The sequence below is a fragment of the Sapajus apella genome, unplaced genomic scaffold, assembly GCF_009761245.1.
Source record: "Sapajus apella isolate SASKATOON/1434 unplaced genomic scaffold, GSC_monkey_1.0 scaffold46, whole genome shotgun sequence".
Lineage (NCBI taxonomy): Eukaryota > Metazoa > Chordata > Mammalia > Primates > Cebidae > Sapajus > Sapajus apella.
The window spans coordinates 6,696,642-6,716,694 of record NW_022436986.1 but is presented as its reverse complement, the minus strand read 5'-3'; the positions used below and the strand labels follow the sequence as shown (position 1 = coordinate 6,716,694).

Sequence of the window (20,053 nt, the reverse complement as noted above, 5' to 3'; positions counted from 1 at the left end):
TTCCAAATGGCTCCCTATTTGTGCAAACCATTTATCTTTATATCACTGATATGAGATGTTGCATTTCTAATGAGGTAAACGTATTTATTTGGGTCAATTTCTAGACTTTGTATTTTGTTTCATTGGTTTGTCTATTCAAATGTCAAATTATTGATGTTTTATAATATTTTTCTATATCTAACTTGACTGAGTCTCTTTTCAAAGTTTTCTTGGATAGTCTTGCTTGTTTAATTTTTTATATACAAGTCTAGGAAAAAACCCTGTTAATATGTTTATTGGAATCTCATTCAATTTACTAGTTAATTAAGAGAGAATTGATATCTACAGGATGTTGAATATTCTAATCCAGTCCTAGGATTTTTATCTGCTTTGATTGCTATTTTAAATGGGGCCTCTTTTTCCATCCTATCTCCTAAATAGTTATTGTTTATATATGTGAAGAATACTGTACTGATTTCCAAATGTTAATTTTTACCTCCTTGCCCTTTCTGATTTCTTTTTGTTTATAGTAAGCTTTCCGTTGATTTTTTTTGGATATACAATGATATCTGCAAATGGAGATAATTTAACTTCCCCATTTCTAATCCTTATGTCTTAGACTGATTTTGTGGTGTAATGGTGGTTGTACTCCTGGCCTTGCCTATCTTTTCCTTCCTGTCTTTTTTCTAAGCCTGAACTGGCAGCCTCCCTGGCCGTTCTCTGTTATTCAATACACTTTCAATAAATTTCTTTTCACATAATGTCAGAACTGATTTCCTGTTACTTTATCTAAGAAGCCTGATTAAAAGTTGATTTTGCACAAATAGTGACCAATGCTGCATTATCAATAGTGATAACTGTTGCCATTTATTGAAGGGCTATTGAGGCAGTGTGCCAAGTCATTTGTATATATAATATCAATCAATTCCTAGAGAATGTGCCTCTGGTTATACGATCAAGTTTGAACTCATCATTTCAGCTTCTTCAAAGAGACTGCTTTTTGTGTTAGCAGTAGCTCTAAAATGTAAGGTAAGAGTCAGTTTAATATGTGTATGCTTTTATTGTTTGCTTTAACATTATAAAATCAATTTTTATTAGGTTAAGAGTGTTTCAGATTTTTTTTTTTTTTAAGCAGTGATACCTTATTCCCAAAGCAAATCCTGGAAGCCCAGAATGAAACACATTTTAAAGGGACACTGCAAAGGTTAGGTAGATTACATAGGAGGAAGCTACTTAACCCAGAATATCGTGTTGCATCTGAGCATAGACAAAAAGGAGTTGTTTGGATGATGAAATGTAGACATTTCTGGACACAGATCTTGGTGGCTCTTATGGGTTGAATTGTGTCCTACAATAAGATATGTTGAAGTTCTAACCCCAGTACCTCAGAAGGTGACCTTATTTAGAAATAAGGTCTTTAGAGAGGTGATCAAGTTAAAATGAGGTATTTAGGGCAGCCCCTATGACTGGAGTTCTGATAAAAAGAGTAAATTTGAACACAAACAGGTATGCACAGGGAAGACAATGTGAAGACACAGAAGGAATGTCTACAAGGAATGTCTAAAGCTACCAGAAGCTAGGAGAGATGTATAGAACAGATTCTTTCTCAGAATCCTCAGAAGGAACCAATCCTGCTGATACCCTGATTTCACATTCCATGGTCTTCAGAACTGAGACCCAACAAATTTCTGTTATTTAAGCCACCCAGTCTGTGGTACTTTGTTATGTTTGCAGAAACTAAACACAGCACCTATGTGGCCAATTGGACAGAATTTTGGAAGTGGAGTGTCCTACACATTCCAGAATGTAGGTTCATTGTAAATAATGTTTATCTGACATGGGTTAAGGACCTTGAGGCTTGTTATTTATCAAATCAAAGACCTCTTCAGGCTCAGGAAGTGAACAATCCTTATAATTGTTGAGTTCATCACTTAGAGTTGGAAAAGCTGATTTTTATGTACAAACACTTTTTATGTCTTAAACCAGAGAGTAAACTAGTAACTTGTTCATAAGTATTTTGTTTGGCCTACACAGTGTTTCAAAAATAGGGAGAAAAATGTACTTGCCAATATTTAAAGATCAGATTTCTTATAAATATTTCTGGATGCTATGGTTTGAATGTCTCCTCCAAAACTCATTTTGAAATGTAATTGCCATTCTTACAGTGCAAAGTGGGACCTTTAAGTGGTGATTAGGTTATGAGGGCTCTGCCCTCATGAATAGATTAATTGTTACTGTGGGAGTGGGTTAGTTATCCCTGGTGTATAGGGTGACAAATAGGATGAATTAGGCCTGATTTGTTCTCTCTGTCTCTAGAGCTCACTTCTGCCTTCTGCCCTTCTGTCTGACCTTCGCCAGATGCTGATGCCATACTCTTGGACTTCCTAGCTCCAGAGCCATGAGCCAAATAAACTTCTGTTCATTGTAAACTACTCAGTCTGTGGTATTCTGTTATAGCAGCAGAGAATGGACGTAAACACCAGATTTCTGGTTTTGCTTGAAAAAGGAAAAGATCTGCATTTCCTTATGACAACAGTTGGCATTGCTGAAGATCTGCTGCTTCCTTTAGTTAGGCCAAGAGTAATTCTGTCAGCTACACAGCCACCAACCCCACTTACCTGGCTGAGTCTAAAAACCCCTTCCTGCAGCAAAGTAGGGAAATAATAAAAGCTAGCGATTGCTCATCACCACGATGTAACAGGTGCTTCCTAGCCATTTAGTCAATAAATATTTATTGTGGGCCTACTAGATACCAGACACTGCTCTAGCTACTTGGAATATACCAGGGAATAAAACAAATGACCCATGTAAAACTTACATATTAAAGTGGATGAAGGACAGAGTCAAATAATAATTATGATAAGTAAGCAAATCACCTGGTATATTAGAAGGTGATACATTCTAAAAAAAAAAAAAAAAAGTAGAGTAGAGAGGGGGAATTCCAAGTCTTGGGAGAAGGTAAGTTGTGATTTTAAATGAGGTGGTCAGGGTAGGCCTTCCTGAGAAGATATTTGAGTGGACTCAAGGGAGGAGAGGGAGTTAGTCATACAAACTTACTGGGCAAGAGTGTTTCAGGCAGACAGAAAGGCTAAAGGAAGGGTCCAAAGGCAGGAGTGTGTGGTGTTACTGGTGTTTGACAAAGGCAAGAAGCAAGTGTGACTGGAGCAGAGTGAAAAAGGGGAGAGTGGACAGAGGAGAGCTCAGAGGGTAAGGGGCTGTGCCAGAATATGAAAGAGCTTGAGAACTGATTTGGTTTGAGTATCTGTCCCCACTCAACTCTCATGTTGAGTTGTAATCCCCAATGCTGGAGGTGGGACCTGGTGGGATATGCTTGGGTCATGGGAATGGATCCCTCACGGCTTGGTGCTTTTATAGTGATAGTGAGCTCTCATGAGATCTGGCTATTTAAAAGTGCATGGCACCTCTCTCTCTGTCCCTTTCTCTCTTGCTTGCTCCTGCTTTCAACATGTGACATGCCTGTTTCCGCTTCACCTTCTGCTATGATTGAAAGCTCCCTGAGATTTCACCAAAAGCAAGCAGATGCCAACATTATGCTTCCTGTAAAGACAGCAGAACCATGAGTGAATTAAACCTCTTTTCTTTATAAATTACCCAGTCTCAGGCATTTCTTTACAGTCATGATGGAACAGCCTAACACAAGGCCCTAATGACTCTGGCTTTTACTCTAAATGAAATACAAGCCATTAAAGTGTTTTGAGCAAAAGAATGATCTGATCTAATTTAGATGTTGAAATAATTACACAGCTGCTCTGCAGATAGCCGACTGTAGGGGGAAAAGGGACAATGAGGGAAGAAGAGAGATGTGTTTGGAGGCTTTCTGCAGTGATCAAGAAGTGGCTTGGACCAGAATGGTAGCAGGGGAGACGTGTTAACTGGTGAAAGTTAGGATGTCTTTAAAGGTAGAGTCAATCTCCAGATGGATTAGATGTGAGGTGTGAAAGAAAGAGGCCAAACCAAAATCCCAAAGGTTTCAGCTTGAGAAACTGCAAGGATGACTTACTATTTGAGAGGAATAAGCTGTAGGAAGAGTAGATTTCAAGGGGAAAATCAGGAGTTCTGTTTTGGACAAGTTGACTTTGAACTGTATATTGGATATCTGCAGGAAACATTGAATAAACTGTTAGATACAAGTTTGGAGTTCTGGGGACTTGTCTAGTTGGCAATAAATCTTTCCTCTTCTGATCTAGTGTCATAGCTTTAAATAGAATATAATGCTATATAATGCCAATGACTCCCAAATATTTATGGTTATGGTAGATTCTAGACAGATGGTGATGTGCCTATTGCCAGCAAAAGGAGGGCAGGGTTTCTAGCACTGCCTCTTTATCTCCGATTATGGAACAGGCATGGTTTTAGTTCCAATGCTGGGGTCTCCCTGGATTCATTCCTTTGAATTCCTACCCAATATAATGAGGGTCAATATCTTCGCCAGTTTACTAAGTCTTCTATCTGGTAAGGTGTACAGACCAATTCGAATCAAGGTCCTTAGTCCTTACCTGGGGCTCTTTCTTCCATGCCGTCATGCCAATCTTTGTCAAGACTATTTTTCAAAGGCTCATTCTCCTTGCTTCCTTATCTCTTTTCTAGGAATTTTAGTTTATTTCTTTACTTCAGAAATTAATTTCTCACTTCATTTTAGTAGCAGGAACGTTAGTGCTGAGAAACTGAAATATTAGGAAGAATCATTGACCAAGACTTCCAGGCTCTAGATTCTAGGTGTGTCTTGCTGTGATTAAGGAAACCCTACCTACTCCATCATAGCCCAGTTTAACGTCCCCAGGAATTCCATCTTCTGCAGTCTCAAACTTTTCCCTTTTTCAATTCAGTGCAACTTATACTCTTCTCTGAAAGTGGCTCCAGGTCTGAAGAACCGTGGTCTTGGGGGGAAGAGAAAAGGCATGCTCAGCTGTAACCAGGACCACCTCCCCTAAGTTGCTGGCCCATGAAGTTATGGGGTGGACTCAAGCGCCACGCTTTGTCCCGGGACCTAGCGCTGTCCTCCCTCCGGTTCCCAAAAAGTGGGGGTCTTCCGGCGCGGTCCCCTCCCCTGTGGGCGGGGCCTACAGCTCCCGCTCCAACCTCCCGGCTGCGCGCGGCTGCGGGCTGCGGTCACGTGAGCACAGCAGGGCGGGGGAGGGGCCTTGATTTCCGGGCGGCGGAAGGAGACGCGGCCGCGTGAGGACGAGGTTATTTGAAAACACGCTCCGGGAGCAAGAGCGTGAGGCCGGCGGTGCACGCTGTCGCCCTGTGGGCTTTTGCTCGCTGGATTTTCTCCTCGGGCTCCGAGTCCCGGTCGCGCCGGGTCCTCAGGTGAGCGGCTGTCGCCAGTCGAACTGGGTTCTCCCGGGGCTCAGGACGGAGCGTGGTGGGGCCCAAGCGGGCAGGGTTGGCCGTGGACGATGCGCTCCCCCGGGTCTGGGCCGCGGCGTCCCTCGGAGCTGGGCCTGGGTGTGCAGCAGGCACTGCGGGGGCGGGCCCCTTTAGGGCATTTGAGGAGCTTCAGGTGACTGGGCGGGTTCGCCCAGTTTCGGGTCCGAGAGAGTATTAGGCCCGGGTGTGTAAATCGGCCACTTTCCCGACTCTGGTCCTGGCCGGCATCCACTGGAGAAGGAGCACGGTATATAGTACTTCTCGGATGGATGCAGGACCGAAGGCGGAGCGGGGATGAGCAGGCGTCCCATGTTCCGCCCTCTGGTCGCCCAGGCGGGAGAGTTAAGCGAGCGGAAGGGGACCACGGTTTTCTGGAGTCGCCCCTGCCCGGGGCATTTGCTTTTTGGGAAGTCTGTCGCCCCTGGTTGGCCCCTTCGTGGAGTTTTGAGGAACTCTTGAGTTTAAAGGATTTGGGAGGAAATTATCAAAGGCCGAGTGCAGTATGCTTGTTCTCTCTGGGTTTTTTTTTTTTGGAAAAGAACGTGGAAATGTGAAAGGGTAAGAAAGTGGCAGGCAAACTATGAATAATTGGAATTTAGTTCAGTTGAAATCCAAATAACGCTAGGATCTGCCTTTTGTTGGAATTAGCAGGAAAAACCTACAGTAGGAATATGTGACGTTCAGCTTTGAAACTGTTGGGGATCGCAAACCTAAGGACTGGTGATGTGAGTTCCGCCCCTGAGGCTGGCGTTCCTACTTTCTGCTAAAAACCGGCCACTGTAAAAGTGGCCTAGTGGGACTTTTTGATTTGCTCTGTTATGAAAATCTTTTGTTATAAGTTAAAGTCAATTACTAGTAAAACTTTCAGAATTCTTCGTGTAAAAATGCTTTGTGTACAGTAATAATATTACTAGTTTTAAAAAGTCAAGGAAAGGTCAGTCAGCCCTCTTTAATTTTCCTAACAGAGAAAGCATTAGTATGACTAATACAAAGCAATAGATAATATGGCATAAAGTTGACAGTAGACTATTGAAGATTCATCAGGTGGTTAATGGCTAAAGAGAGCCCAGAGGAGTGGGGGAGGAAGCGAGTTAACTTTTCTGAACATCATGTACCATTTACTTTCGTCTCTGGTACCAGCTAGTAATAAAATTGTAGGAAAAGCTCACAACGTGTGCTTGCTTAATTAAAACCATTTTTGTGTTAAAAGAGACCATGTGAGTATTATGGCCTTCTTTTTAGGGCTTGTTTCTTTAACGCCCCACCCACCCCCCCCCCTTTTTTTTTTTTTTTTTTTAAAGACTCAGGTAACTGGAGGTGTGAGTGAGATGAAAACTTGGGAATAGGGACAAACGAAATAAGGTAAATTATTTTGCCACGAAGACTTTCAGTCTTGAAGTTAATTCTGGTGTGTTAAAGGTTATTTGCAGAGCTCAGTTCTGTGAATGAATCCCTCTTCAACTTCTTGATAAAGGAGTGTCTTCCAAACTTTTCTGACGTGCATTGTTAAAACGGGTTTAGTACCACCTATCTTGCATGGTTCTGTGCAGATTGCATGCAAAGGTACACAATGCATCTAGAACCGGGCTTGGTATGTACTGATCCTGAGACTTTAGGGACACGCATGTATTTATGCTTAGAGCATAACCACTATGTGCCAGGCACAGTTCTGGTGTTTTGCAGTTGTGTAAAACACTCTTCATTGTAATACCTCATCTTATGATTATCTCTGTTTTGTAGATAGAGATTGGGACAATGTACAGGTAGAAAGAGTACGAGTCTGGATAAGAACCTAACCAATCTGGTTGTAGAATTGGTTCTTAACCTGTGAGAAATCCTAGCTCATGGCGATCTAATATAACCCTGTAATTAAGTGAATTTGGATATAGTGTAATAGCTGATTGGCTTCGGAATTCCTTGAACTTGAGCTGCTCAGTATTGCACTGGCCATTTTATTAATATTCTGATAATGGAAACTTTCGTTTTACTCAATTTCTTTATGACCTCATGTATAGTATAACATTGCTGCTTTTTATGGCCAGGCACAGGATAATTATGATAGACCAGGAGATGAGGGGGAGTTTTATTTATTCCAGTGGTACTTACCCTATTCGAGTGGTGTACAGTAGAAGGCAGAGCTCATTATTTTTGCGGGTGTGGAAGAGGCTTCAAGAATCATTTAGCTGCTTCCAGGTAGAGGAGGCTACTTTTTTAACTAGAGGTTACTTTCTGGGAAGATAAAGCTGGAGAGGATGGATGGGGCCGCATTAGGCTAAGGAGGTTTTACTGTGTGTGAGGAGTAGGAACAACTGAGAACTCCTGAGTCTTGGTCGTGAGCTCTGTGTTTAGAGAGCGCTCTCTGGTAAACGGCCAGTGGACTAGAGAGTAGACACTAGATAGTAGGCAAGAGTATCAGTGGAGAACGTATTGAATGGTAGAAATAAAGGACTTCTTTAAAGTAGTGGCCTGGAAATGGGTAAGAGACACAGATCAAAGATTTCATGTGTAGGTACAAGGTTTGGAATGTGGTATAGCGGGAGAGGGAGTACAAGATGGCATGGTGTTACGCCTGAGTTGTTTTAATAGTGGCTTAGCTGGTCTTTGTTCCTTATCTCCCTGTTACATCATATTTCAGTTTATGCTTTTTATCCTTTTTGGTGAGCAAAGAGGAATACTGTTTCCTGTTTAGTCTGAATGTTACTTTTGCTGTACTAGGTTTATCCCTTACACCTGATCTTTACTGTGTTTTCCTTGCTCATGAAAGGCCTATTAAATCGCCTTGCTGTGTATTTGAATCTTACCCATTTTTCAAATGCTCAGCTTAGGTTCATAAATCTTTTTCTAACCATTATAGGCTGCATTAAATAATAACATTGGTTTTCCAACTTTGCTTGATATTTATTGCTAGAGAGGTTCCTCCGGGGAATACCAGGAGCTCATCAGCAGATAGAAGTTATATCTCTAGCAAGTCTGTGCTGCACTCCTACACAGGAACAAAGGAAAAGAAAAAAACACTTTTCAAAAGGTTTTTATTTAGCACATAGCTTGACAAAAGGTTCCCTGACCCAAAAAGCTTTTCAAAACAGTGGCAAGACTGTTGCCTTGTTACAGTAGTTTATGACTGAGTTTTTAATAGTTCTTAACAGTATTTTTTAGTATTTTGATCTTTCAGCATACGCACTAATTCTAGATTATGATTGAAATAAATGTTAGCGCAATGTGTTGGGAAATGCCTTTTTCTTCTTTTATCATTCATCCTTGTCTTTATCCATTGCTTTTAATTAATTCTTTTCATTATAGTAGTCGAGAATGACTAAAAAAAGAAAACGCCAAGATGATTTTCAAAAAGTAAAACTGAAAGTTGGTAAAAAGAAGCCCAAGTTACAAAATGCTACTCTTACAAACTTTAAAACAAAGACCATACATCTGCCTGAGCAACTCAAAGAGGATGGATCACTTCCAACAAACAATAGAAAACTTAACATAAAGGTAAACCATACATCTTGTTTTGATAAAATAAGATTTTCTTTGGAATCATAAAGAATGTTATATTTTGTGAAAATTTGTTTCAACTCTTAAATATTTTGCCTAGGCTCATAGGGTTTATTGATGTTTGGAGTTTATCTTTTACCCAAATCTGATCTCTTACCATACAGTTGTATCTTTCCACTTCCTGTAGAAAGATTTGCTAAACTAAATGCACAGTTGTTTCTCCCTGGTATACTTATTTGATGATTTAATTCTTTTTTTTTTTGAGACAGAGATCACTCTTACCCAGGTTGAGCACAATGGGGTGCTATCGGCTCACGGCAGCCACGACCTCCTGGGCTCAAGTGATCCTCCTACTTCAGCCTCCCAAGTAGCTGTGGCTATAGGCGAGCATCACCATGCCTGGCTAATTTATTTTTTTGTAGAGACAAGGTTGCATTATGTTGCTCAGGCTGGTCTCAAACTCTTGGATGCAAGCTGTCCTCCGGGCAAAGCCTCCCAAGGTGCTGGGATTGTAGGTGTGAGCCATGGTGCCTGGCTGTATCTGCAAATAATCCTTACATGTTTTTGATATGTCAAATTTTTGATGAACAGTTTTCTAGCTGTTTTTATAGCTAATTAAGATTCAATCCTGTCATTCACTTTTGAACCCATACGGCACATAGCTTATTATAGGTTCATAGTAAATACTCGAAGTCAATTGAAGTTTGAACAAGTGTTGCTTAACAATTTAACAACTTTATGGAGACATAATTTACACATAATTAAAATCACTCACCTAAAGTATACGATTTACTGGTTTTATTATATTTACAGAGCTATGCCACTATCATCATAATCTAATTTTAGAACATTTTTTTATCACTCCAGGAAGAAAACCTGTACCCATTAGGAATCACTCCTCATTTCTTTCTCCCAGCCCTAGGCAATCACTAATTTACTTCTGATGTCTGTAGATTTGCTTATTCTGGAAACTGCGTATAAATGAAATCATACAATACATGGCCTTTTTTACTGGTCTTTTACTTAGCACAATGTTTTGGAGGTTCCTCCTGGTTGTATGTAGCTCGTAGCATATATCAGAACAATAGGGCATTCCTTTCTGTTGTTGAATTGTATTTCATTGCATGATTAGGCCACATTTTGTTGATCACTCAGCAGTTAATGAAAATTTAGTTTCTAGTTTTTGGTTCTTATGAATAATGCTGTTATAAACATTTGTGTGTAGGTCTTTGTGAGGATATATATATATATTTCTAGTTTTGCTTTTTAAGCCCTCAAAATTAAATAATACTAAAGGGTTATTTGAAGTTTTTTTTCCAAAGGTTACATATATTATTCCACAAATAAAATTGTGAAGTAGTATACTCTGAATAAAACACAAACACCCTTTGAAAGACCATTTAAAACAGGCAGAAAGGACCTGCCAAATTAAGAGTATATAAATGAACCTTCCATGATGTTTGGTACATAGTAGGTTTTCAATAAATGATGGTATGATTGCTGTCACTTTAAATCATAGAGTGCCTAAGCCTACATGTAGGTTAATGTAAAGAGAGAAAATTCTAACTGAAAATTCTGTCGTGTTTTTGTTAAGCTGAAAGTATTTTTCTGTTTCTGATCCTAATGAAAGCTAAATAACATTTAAAAAGTACTTATTGAAGCAGTTTCCCCAAGGAGTGTCAGTTTACTAGTATAGTGTTAGCATGTTTATTTCAAATTGATAAGTATGTAAGTATACATCTAACATTTGTATTTTTATTTATAGGATTTGCTGTCACAGATGCATCACTACAATGCTGGGGTTAAACAAAGTGCTCTTCTTGGACTTAAAGAACTTTTGTCTCAATACCCATTTATAATTGATGCACACCTTTCAAACATATTAAGTGAAGTGACTGCTGTGTTTACAGATAAAGATGCTAATGTACGATTAGCAGCAGTTCAACTTCTTCAATTCCTGGCCCCTAAAATACGAGCTGAACAAATTTCTCCATTTTTTCCTTTGGTAAGTGCCCATCTCTCTAGTGCCATGACTCACATTACTGAAGGAATTCAGGAGGACTCTTTAAAAGTTTTGGACATTCTGCTGGAACAGTACCCAGCTCTAATTACTGGCCGTAGCAGTATATTGCTTAAGAATTTTGTAGAACTTATTTCTCATCAGCAGCTGTCCAAAGGACTGATAAATAGAGACAGATCCCAGTCCTGGATACTTTCTGTAAATCCTAATCGGAGACTCACTTCTCAGCAATGGAGGCTGAAAGTCTTAGTGAGACTCAGTAAATTCCTTCAGGCCTTGGCAGATGGATCCAGTAGGTTGAGAGAAAGTGAAGGACTTCAGGAACAAAAAGAAAATCCCCATGCCACTAGCAACTCCATTTTTATCAACTGGAAGGAACATGCCAACGACCAGCAACACATCCAGGTTTATGAAAATGGGGGTTCACAGCCAAATGTCAGTTCACAGTTCAGGCTACGGTAAGAAGGATTTCAGTTATGTCCACACTCAGTTTTCCTGTATTGAATTATAACTGCTGACCATTGATGACTATTGGTGGGAATACATGCAGTTGTCTTTCATAGTTTTCATATAGTTACTCATGATTTGATTTACTGATGGGAAGAGTCATTTGTATAATTTATTAATTTATAGCAAAGCCTATACTTGATAACATCTGTTGGCTTTGTCATCTTTGTTGAGTTTCATGTTTCATACTAGTTTTGATGTAATTATCAGCTTATGGTACTTCATTTTACTAGTACTTTATATTTAAGATTAAATTAGCAAGGAGTAATAAACATTTTTTAATCACTAAATTTTTTTCTTTCTTACCCTTATTAGGTATCTAGTTGGAGGACTAAGTGGTGTGGATGAAGGCCTATCATCTACTGAAAACCTAAAAGGATTTATTGAGATAATAATTCCATTGCTAATTGAGTGCTGGGTTGAAGCTGTACCTCCACAACTAGCTACTCCTGTTGGAAATGGTATAGAACGAGAGCCTCTACAGGTTATGCAACAAATTCTTAATATTATTTCCCTTCTGTGGAAACTTTCTAAACAACAGGATGAAACCCATAAATTGGTGAGAACTAATGGTTCTTTATTTTCTTAGTATTGCCTTTTATCGTAAATGGGAAGATTAGAGATGAGCTCATTGGTACTAATTGGTTATGTATTTTCTCAAAAGTATCCCGGTTTATCTGTAAACTTGTTTTGCACAAAACTACAAATTAGTTTTCTGAGGTTTTTTGTGAATGCGTATATTTTTAGCATGAAATGCATAACTCATTATGCTTGATTCCATTAATTTTTATTAGGTATAATTCACAGTAGTGTTATGGTGTATTGTTTATGGCAGATTGTGTTGGAACATTCTCGTTTCTGAAGGTCTGTTACAGTATTTAAAAAGTTGCTTATTAAGTAGTCTTTTTGAATTTATTCCACATTGCCTAGTAGAAATGGACAAAACTAAATAGCTCATAGCCAGACTTGAATTGTTCTAAGTGTTGTGTTATAGTGAATGTAGTGCATAGTGTATGCTACACTTTTTCTGTGCAACCAAGGAAGAACAAGCCATGAGATTAAGTTGGTGCTTAATTAATATGGTAACACACTTAAAAGGGGCAGCTGCAGAAGCAAGATTTCAAAGAGAAGCATCTGGTTTTCAGAAGAATTGCTGTAAGGACTTTTGACAAGGCAGGTGTGAATCCTTGAAGTTTTCTGTGTATATGTAAAACTGAGTAGGTAGTTTTCTTGTTTTTGTGTTATTTTTATTTCAAGTTGAAGTTTAGAATGAGTTAGTATGCTGCATAAAATAAGATGGGATAAGTTAAGTAGTATTTGATAATCTTGAAAAGCATTATAGAATTTTAGTAAGGTGTGTATTTTAAAAGCGTGTTCTATTGCTATTAACCCATCATCTGTAGGGATGTTTTGTGGATTGCTTTTTTAAATAAGATGGCATTTTGTCGATTACAGTTTTGAGACTTTGTTTTATGATTCATTGCATGCATTGGCAAAAAATTGATCAGGGCTATAATGTATGATTTTGAGAAAGCAAAGCTTGCTTCTCATATGGCAATTAATTTGTGATATAGGCTAGAGACAGTAAGAAGGTATATAGCTCCTTAAAACAAAAAAAAAGTATTGCTTATAGTCTATTATCTGAAAGGTTGAGATAGAAAATAAAAGTAATGATTGTCCTTAAGATGTCCTATAAAAAAGGAAAAGTAATGATATTCAGCACTGACTTTGAGTGCTAGTTTTTTCTGTTTTTTTTTTTAAGATGGAGTTTCACTCTTGTCACCCAGGCTGGAGTGCAGTGGCGCCATCTCAGCTCACTGCAACCTCTGCCTCCCAGGTTTAAGTGATTCTTCTGCCTGAGCCTCCTGAGTACCTGGAATTACAGACATACGCCACCAAGCCCGGCTAATTTTTTGTGTTTTTAGTAGAGATGGGGTTTTGCCATGTTGGCCAGGCGGGTCTTGAACTCCTGACCTCAGGTGATCTGTTTGCCTTGGCCTCCCAAAGTACTATGATTACAGGCGTGAGCCACCGCTTGCTGCCTAGTTTTTTCATTTTTAGAGAGCCAAGAAGTAAAAATTCCGAGTTTCTTTGGTGTTTGGTTACATATAAGCTCCAGTAAACTTTGGTTACTGCTTTGTTAGTAGTGTTTGTATTTAGATAGAATAGTAGGACCAAAATACAAAATCTGAAAATTCATTAATTATGCAAGTTTTGGGTCATCTTATCATTTGGATAACACTAACAAAGGATCTGAATACTGCTTTAATTTTATAGATACTTAAAACAGTATGATTTAGAACTATTTTGTGCTGTTATAACTAGGCTTATTAGCTAATTAACATAGAATGGTAAGTTTCAAAGACTGCATAGATGGTTGAAGACGAGAATATTAAATTGAGATACTGTATAAAACTGAAATAAATTGAGAGAAGATGGTTAATTCAGATAGGAATGTTATTTAAAAACATCCACTGGTAGAATTTTCTTAATTCACCTTGGCAGATTTGTAATAACTTGATAAGAACCATTATCTTAAAAAAAATGAACTATTAACTTAGAGACAGAGTATAAGATGTAGATTATTGGTATAATCTATTCAAAATGATAGATTGTTAGTACGATTCTATACAAAATGATATTAAAATGCGAGTTCTGGTCTTGAACTTTTTGCCTCAAATGGTCCTTGCACCTTGGCTTCCCAAAGTGCTGGGATTACAGGCATGAGCCACTTTGCCTGGCCACAGCCTAATCTTTAGGAGGAACCAAATAGCATTCCTTGGCATTAAACTCAAATCATGTACCATAAGCTGAATTTGTAACTCATTGCTATCAGAAAATCTGTAGATTTTTCTATTGGTAAATTGGTGTCTTGATTAGGTGTAGTCTTAGGACCACCGACTGCTTGCTTTTACATGTTGGTGCTGCGGCTTAATGCATTTAGTTTGCTAGTATTTGCAGCACAGTTGAGAAATTTCACTTGTATTCAAGTAATTAAAAAAAAAAACTTTTTAGTAATTTAAAGCTTTGATCCTTGTTTTGAAGTCTCAGGGTACATTAAGTCTTACTTGAAGTGGTTGAATAGTCAGATCCTTTAATAATCAACTGAAGTTGTTTATTTCTGAAATACATTTCCTTAATAGCTAGCTACCTGCATCCTTGATATAGCTAGTTTTTAAAATAAAAGTACAATTTAACATTAAATTTTTGATTTACTATGGTTTTTCGGGTACTATATTAATAGGGTAGTATTATATGTTATAAAAATTGTGTCTTAGCTTTTCATTTAATGCTTGGCTTGCTTGCTACTTTTTCTCTTTGGGTCTCATTGCTTTTATCCTTTTCCTGTGAGGATTAGAGTTTGTAACCAAACACTGATATAGTCATACTTTTTGAGGCACTTCTTCAAAGCTTTATTGGGCATCAATAAATATGGCTACTTAATTACAATGTAAAATTCAATTCCTTGGTCACACTAGCCATGTTTCAAGTGCTCAACATCTACATGTGGGTAGTGGGTACTGTATTGGATGGTGCAGATATAGAACAGTTTGATCATTACAGAAAGGTCTTTTGAGTAGTACTATTCTAGACTCAGGCTACAGAGATAAACATGGTTGATAAGGTGCTTTCCCTCATGGTATGTATCTTCTGATGGGGTCAGTAGACAGTAAACAAACATAGTGTCAGTGCTCGGAAGAAAGATGAAAGTGAAACAGGGTATAAAGAGAGCATATGCAGGAACAGTGAGGGGGAGCTATTTTAGATAGATTGTCAGGAAATGCTGTCTCAGAATAAGATAGTTGAGTGTCATTGAATGAAGTGAAGGAGAAAGTCTTGTCAACATCTGTGGGAAGAACATTCAGGCATAGGAAACAGCAAGTACAAAGGCCTTGGGGTGAGAACAGGTTTGCATATTTGAAGAATGACAGGAGGGCCTGTGCAAATGAGGTACTAGGAGAATATTTGAAGATGGGGGAGAAGAGTTAGAGTGGCCAGATTATGTGGGACTCTGTGGTCTCTTGTAAGGAGTTTGGATTTTATCCTGAGCGTGGCAAAAAGACCATTGGAGGGTTCTGAGCAGAGGAGTGGCATGATCTGCATTATATTTATTAAGCTTTAATATGCTTAATTTACAAAAATAGAACACTAGTGAATTCCCAAGTGCTTACAGTCTAACTCTAGTAACCATCATCTCTTGGATGACCAGTCCTGTCCTACTTGTATGTACACTCATTTCCTTTCCCGCTTCCTGTATCATTTTGAAACATGAGATTATGTTTTAAAAGATCACCCTGCTGCTGTGTGGGGAATGGTGTCTAGTGGTTGAAGTAATGAGAAGTAGCTGGATCCAGGTAAAGCCAGCAGGACTGCTGGTATGTATAATGAAAGAAAGAGGAGTCAAGGATGATGCCAGCGTTACATTGCCCGAATGAGAAAGGTTATTTGGTAGGGAGAATTTGGTTTTATTCATGCTAAGTTTTAAGATGCTTATCAGAAGTTGAGGCAATGTCAAGTATACCTTTGTATATAAAATCAGGAGTTCAGGCAGAAATGGTTCAAGTACTATTACTAGGCAAATCCAAACATTTAGAAGTCAGGAAGAAGAGAACCCAGTAAAGATACTAAGGAGGAACAATAATTGGGCTGTACGGCTGGGTGTGGTGGCTCATGCCTGTAATCCCTGCATTTTGGGAGGCCAAGGGGGATGGATCATTTGAGGTCAGAAGTTCAAGACCAACCTGGTGAACATGGTGAAATCCTGTCTCTACTAAAAATGCAAAAATGAGCTGAGCGTGGTGGTAGGCACCTGTAATCCCAGCTACTTAGGAAATTGAGGCATGAGAATCGCTTGAACCTGGGAGGCGGAGATTGCAGTGAGCTGAGATGGTGCCACTGTACTCCAGCCTGGGCAACAGAATGAGACTTCTTTCTCAGAAAAGAAAAATTGAGTTGTAGGATAACCAGCTGTTTTAGCACCTGAAGTCCCATATCTGGGAATCTTCTCAGTCTCTGACAAAATGGATTGTTGGGTTACCCTGGATAAGAGGAAATAAAGAATACTCTGATCTGGAATTAGACAGTGTTTCCATAGGAGGGAAATGATAAATTCACCAAAACTACTTAAGCATTTTAAGGAAATGCATTGGTTTGTGAAATTGTTGACCTTTAATGGGAAATAATGGAATTGCTGGAGAATAGAATTATGGTACAGATAGAACATCAGGAAGAAAGACTTTCTTGTGTATTTCATAAACATTGCATTGATAGTCCAAATTCAGAATTTTCGTAAGTCTCAGATATTTTCACTTTTTCACTTAAGCAGCAGACAGAATGCAAGTAAAAGTAATTATTAAGCACCAAAGGGATCTATGGATGAAAACTGGATGCTTTAACAGTTCATTCTGAGTTTAAAATTGGCTTACATATTACTGGTAGAAAGTGTACTATGATGGGACATTTATTTTACAAGTTGTCAATTTTCTTCCAGTTTTATTGGTTATTTTACATTTTTTTCTTGTAGATTTTACTAATCTTTGCTATTTCAATAGGAGTCATGGCTTCGAAAGAACTACCTTATTGATTTCAAACACCATTTTATGAGTCGTTTTCCATATGCCTTAAAAGAAATAACCAAGCACAAAAGGAAAGAGACAAATAAAAGGTATTTTGATTCTTTTTCACTATATAACCTTGAAAAGCTGTTTAACCTGAAATTATCAGAAGATAATTAGCCTTAATATGGAACTTTGTACGCTGCTGTGTATTTGTGTCTGGATTTTGTGAAAATAAAAGTAGTATGGCTGATTTTTGGAGAAGTCAGTTTGAGCCTTGGGATTAACAGTTTTTAAATTTTGTTTAAGTCTGTAAAATGATTTTTTTTGTGCTAGATGAGTGTATCAACTTACGTAAATACAAATTTAATAAAAGTTGCCAGGGTGGATGGTTTATTTGGGTGAGGCCCTGTGAGATTATGGAATCTCTTAAGCAACAGAATATTGTGATGATCATCTAGTTTTGCCCTCATTTATACATGAGGAACCTATTAGTGAAGCTAATATCAGTATCCTGAAGGAAGAAGGATAATTGGAGAAAAATCAGAAGTAAAGGGTAACTGATTAGAAGGTGAAGGTTAAAAAAAAAAATAGTAAGCCTAGAAATTATTTAAAGTGACAACGTCAAGTAAGAGCAGATAAATGTGAGAACCACTTATGTAATAAAATTCGACAAGCAGGTACAAGCTAAAACACTAATAATATAGTTCCCATAAATGAGCAAACACTTGCAAGGGATCTTAAAGTCTGTCAGAGGCTCTTAAATATATCAAAGGGAATATACTAGCTAGAAAATCATTGAGGTTTTTTTGAACAGGGTTCAGAGGATATGCTTAGAAGCAGTATTTCAGGCATAAAAGTTTTTCATTCATTCACTAAATATTTATTTTGGTTGCTAACTGTGAACAAGGGAGAACAAAGTATTGTGATAGAAAGGATGAGATTTTTTAAGCTATGTAACCTGCTCTGCTAAGCAGTTATATTATTTTTTTTTGAGATGGAGTCTCACTCTGTTGCCCAGGCTGTGGCACCATCTCAGCTGACCGCAACCTCTGCCTCCCGGGTTCAAGTGATCCTGCCGCCTCAGCCTTCCAAGAAGCTGAGATCACAAGTGTGCACCACCATGCCTGGCTAATTTTTGCATTTTTAGTAGAGACAGGGTTTCACCATGTTGACCAGTCTGGTCTTGAACTCCTGACCTCAAGTGATCTGCCCAGGTCAGCCTCTCAAAGTGGTGGGATTACAGGTGTGAGCCACTGCGCCCGCCCTTAAGCAGTTATATTCTAAATCATAAAAGAGTGTTAGGATACAGTCATGAGACAGAAACCTCGACAGTGGTTTTTTAACAAGAGAATTTATTATAAAGAATTGTTAACTAGGTATACAAAGGAAGTTAGGTATTGTGGAGGTAGCAACTACAGGAAGCAGATAGTACTTGTAGAACTGGGAGAACAAGGAAGAAGCTTGGAGGAAAGGAGCCAAAACTCTAACCTCTGAGAACGGGATGCTCCTCAGCGGGTACTATTGTCTTGAGCTGAGAGCAAGGGCCCTATAGGGATGGGGCCCAGTACTTTGAAAAGGCAGTGCTGGCTGGCTGGTGCTGATGTTTCTTAGAGGCATGACGTTTCTGGTTCTGTGTCAGAAATACTACAAAGTGGAGTCTGCTGTGGCTGCTGTAATGAACTGCAAATGACCTGAAGAAGAGCTACTGATTGACACTGGCAGCTATAGGAAACAAAAACAAAACTAGCAAGCAAACAGAGAGTGTCCCATCTTGTCTTACAGTTTTCTAGTCTCTTTCTACCACCTTTATTGGCAGAGCCTAATAAGCCATCTCCAAAGGGAAAAATACGGGTCACGGAGTCCCAACCCCAGGGTCACAAAGCAGAGTATAGAGGGTGACTTTCAAGCTGAGAAACAGTAGCTCAGTAACTGGCAGGAGAAGTAAATATACATATGTAACACAAAGCAGTATATAAGTATATTAGAACTGTACAGCTAAGTGCTATAGGAATTCATAGCAAGATCACTTGTTAGGATAAACAGACAAAGCTAAATGGAAGAGTAGTATTTGAACTGGGTTTGAACATGAATGGTTTCAGCAGGTGGAAATGCAAGGGATGAGACTATTGTAACTGGAGGAGATAGCATGTAAGAAAGCTATAGGATTAGGAAATGGATGGAGAACATGCATCTGGGTCCAGTCTGATTTTTTTCACTGGCCTTGATGTGGCAGTCATTTTTTGACTCGAGTTCATTTATCTTTCAGATCCTTTTGTTTGGCATTAAAGACGTTGGCTCAGTCAGAACTGTTTTAGGGAGCTTCTGGAGTTGAGGGGACAGAATCAAAGGACACTTCATTGAGCAAAATGTTAGATTTTTTTTTTCCCCCATACAATTTTCTTACTTGAATTTTTATTCTGGGGGTTTATAAGTAAGCTTCAGAAAGAAAGTCCATGAACTCTTGAAGTATTGATAGAGAATTATATGTGTATTTTTTCAGATAAGGCATTCCATATATAATTTTCATCAAAATATGATTAAATTGTGGTTAAGGTGTTTAGGATTTAGTAAATAAATTATTCAGTGTAAATAAGTTATTTAAGAGTGTATTGGTGTATCATTCAAGAAATTTATTGGACTCTTATGTGCAAGGCATTTATTGTACTAGTTGCTGAGCATTTTGTGGTAAAGGAAATAGGGTACTAGTTCTCATGGAGTACAGTGTAATGAAAAAGACATCTATTTCACTTGATTCTTTAATCAGTGACTGATTTTGATAAACATAGTGAAGGAAGAGCTTAGATTAATACAGGAGTATGTAATAAGGAGTTGGTCCTGATCTTTCATGGAGGGAAGACCATCTTAGAGAAGGCGGCCCTGACGGAAGTGACAGTGTGCTGAGATACAAATGGGAAAAAAAGAAAAGGAAATAATTTTATGAAGAGATTGAGATGATGAAATTGAGGGATTTTTAGCAAAGATATCGGATTGACAGTATAACCTACTTTTCATAAGATTCCCACCAGTGACTGATTTTTGGAGGGCCTACAGACTGCTCTTAAGTAAGTGCATTAAATACTTAGCAAATAGCCTGCGAACGGCGGCA

At 38.6% G+C, this 20,053-nt stretch overlaps 1 protein-coding gene and 1 long non-coding RNA gene across 4 annotated transcripts in view; both read left to right on the top strand.

Annotated features, from left to right (window-relative positions):
- Positions 1-957: 957 nt before the first annotated feature.
- On the top strand, positions 958-2,411 carry LOC116524770. Its single transcript, XR_004257482.1, has 2 exons — positions 958-1,008; positions 2,296-2,411. It is a non-coding gene; the product is annotated as an uncharacterized LOC116524770 (long non-coding RNA).
- Positions 2,412-4,503: 2,092 nt separating this feature from the next.
- The window catches only part of TEX10 (testis expressed 10), a 49,878-nt gene continuing 34,328 nt past the window's right edge, over positions 4,504-20,053 (top strand). The window contains exons 1-5 of one of the 3 annotated variants that reach the window (XM_032240197.1): positions 4,504-5,310; positions 8,674-8,859; positions 10,628-11,340; positions 11,705-11,948; positions 16,942-17,054. In XM_032240197.1, the coding sequence (XP_032096088.1) occupies positions 8,680-8,859; positions 10,628-11,340; positions 11,705-11,948; positions 16,942-17,054 (1,250 nt within the window). In that variant the 5' untranslated portion in view covers positions 4,504-5,310; positions 8,674-8,679. Of the gene's footprint in view, positions 5,311-6,660; positions 8,860-10,627; positions 11,341-11,704; positions 11,949-16,941; positions 17,055-20,053 lie in introns of those variants that run through there. The other 2 variants (XM_032240195.1, XM_032240196.1) reach the window with 2 other exon arrangements.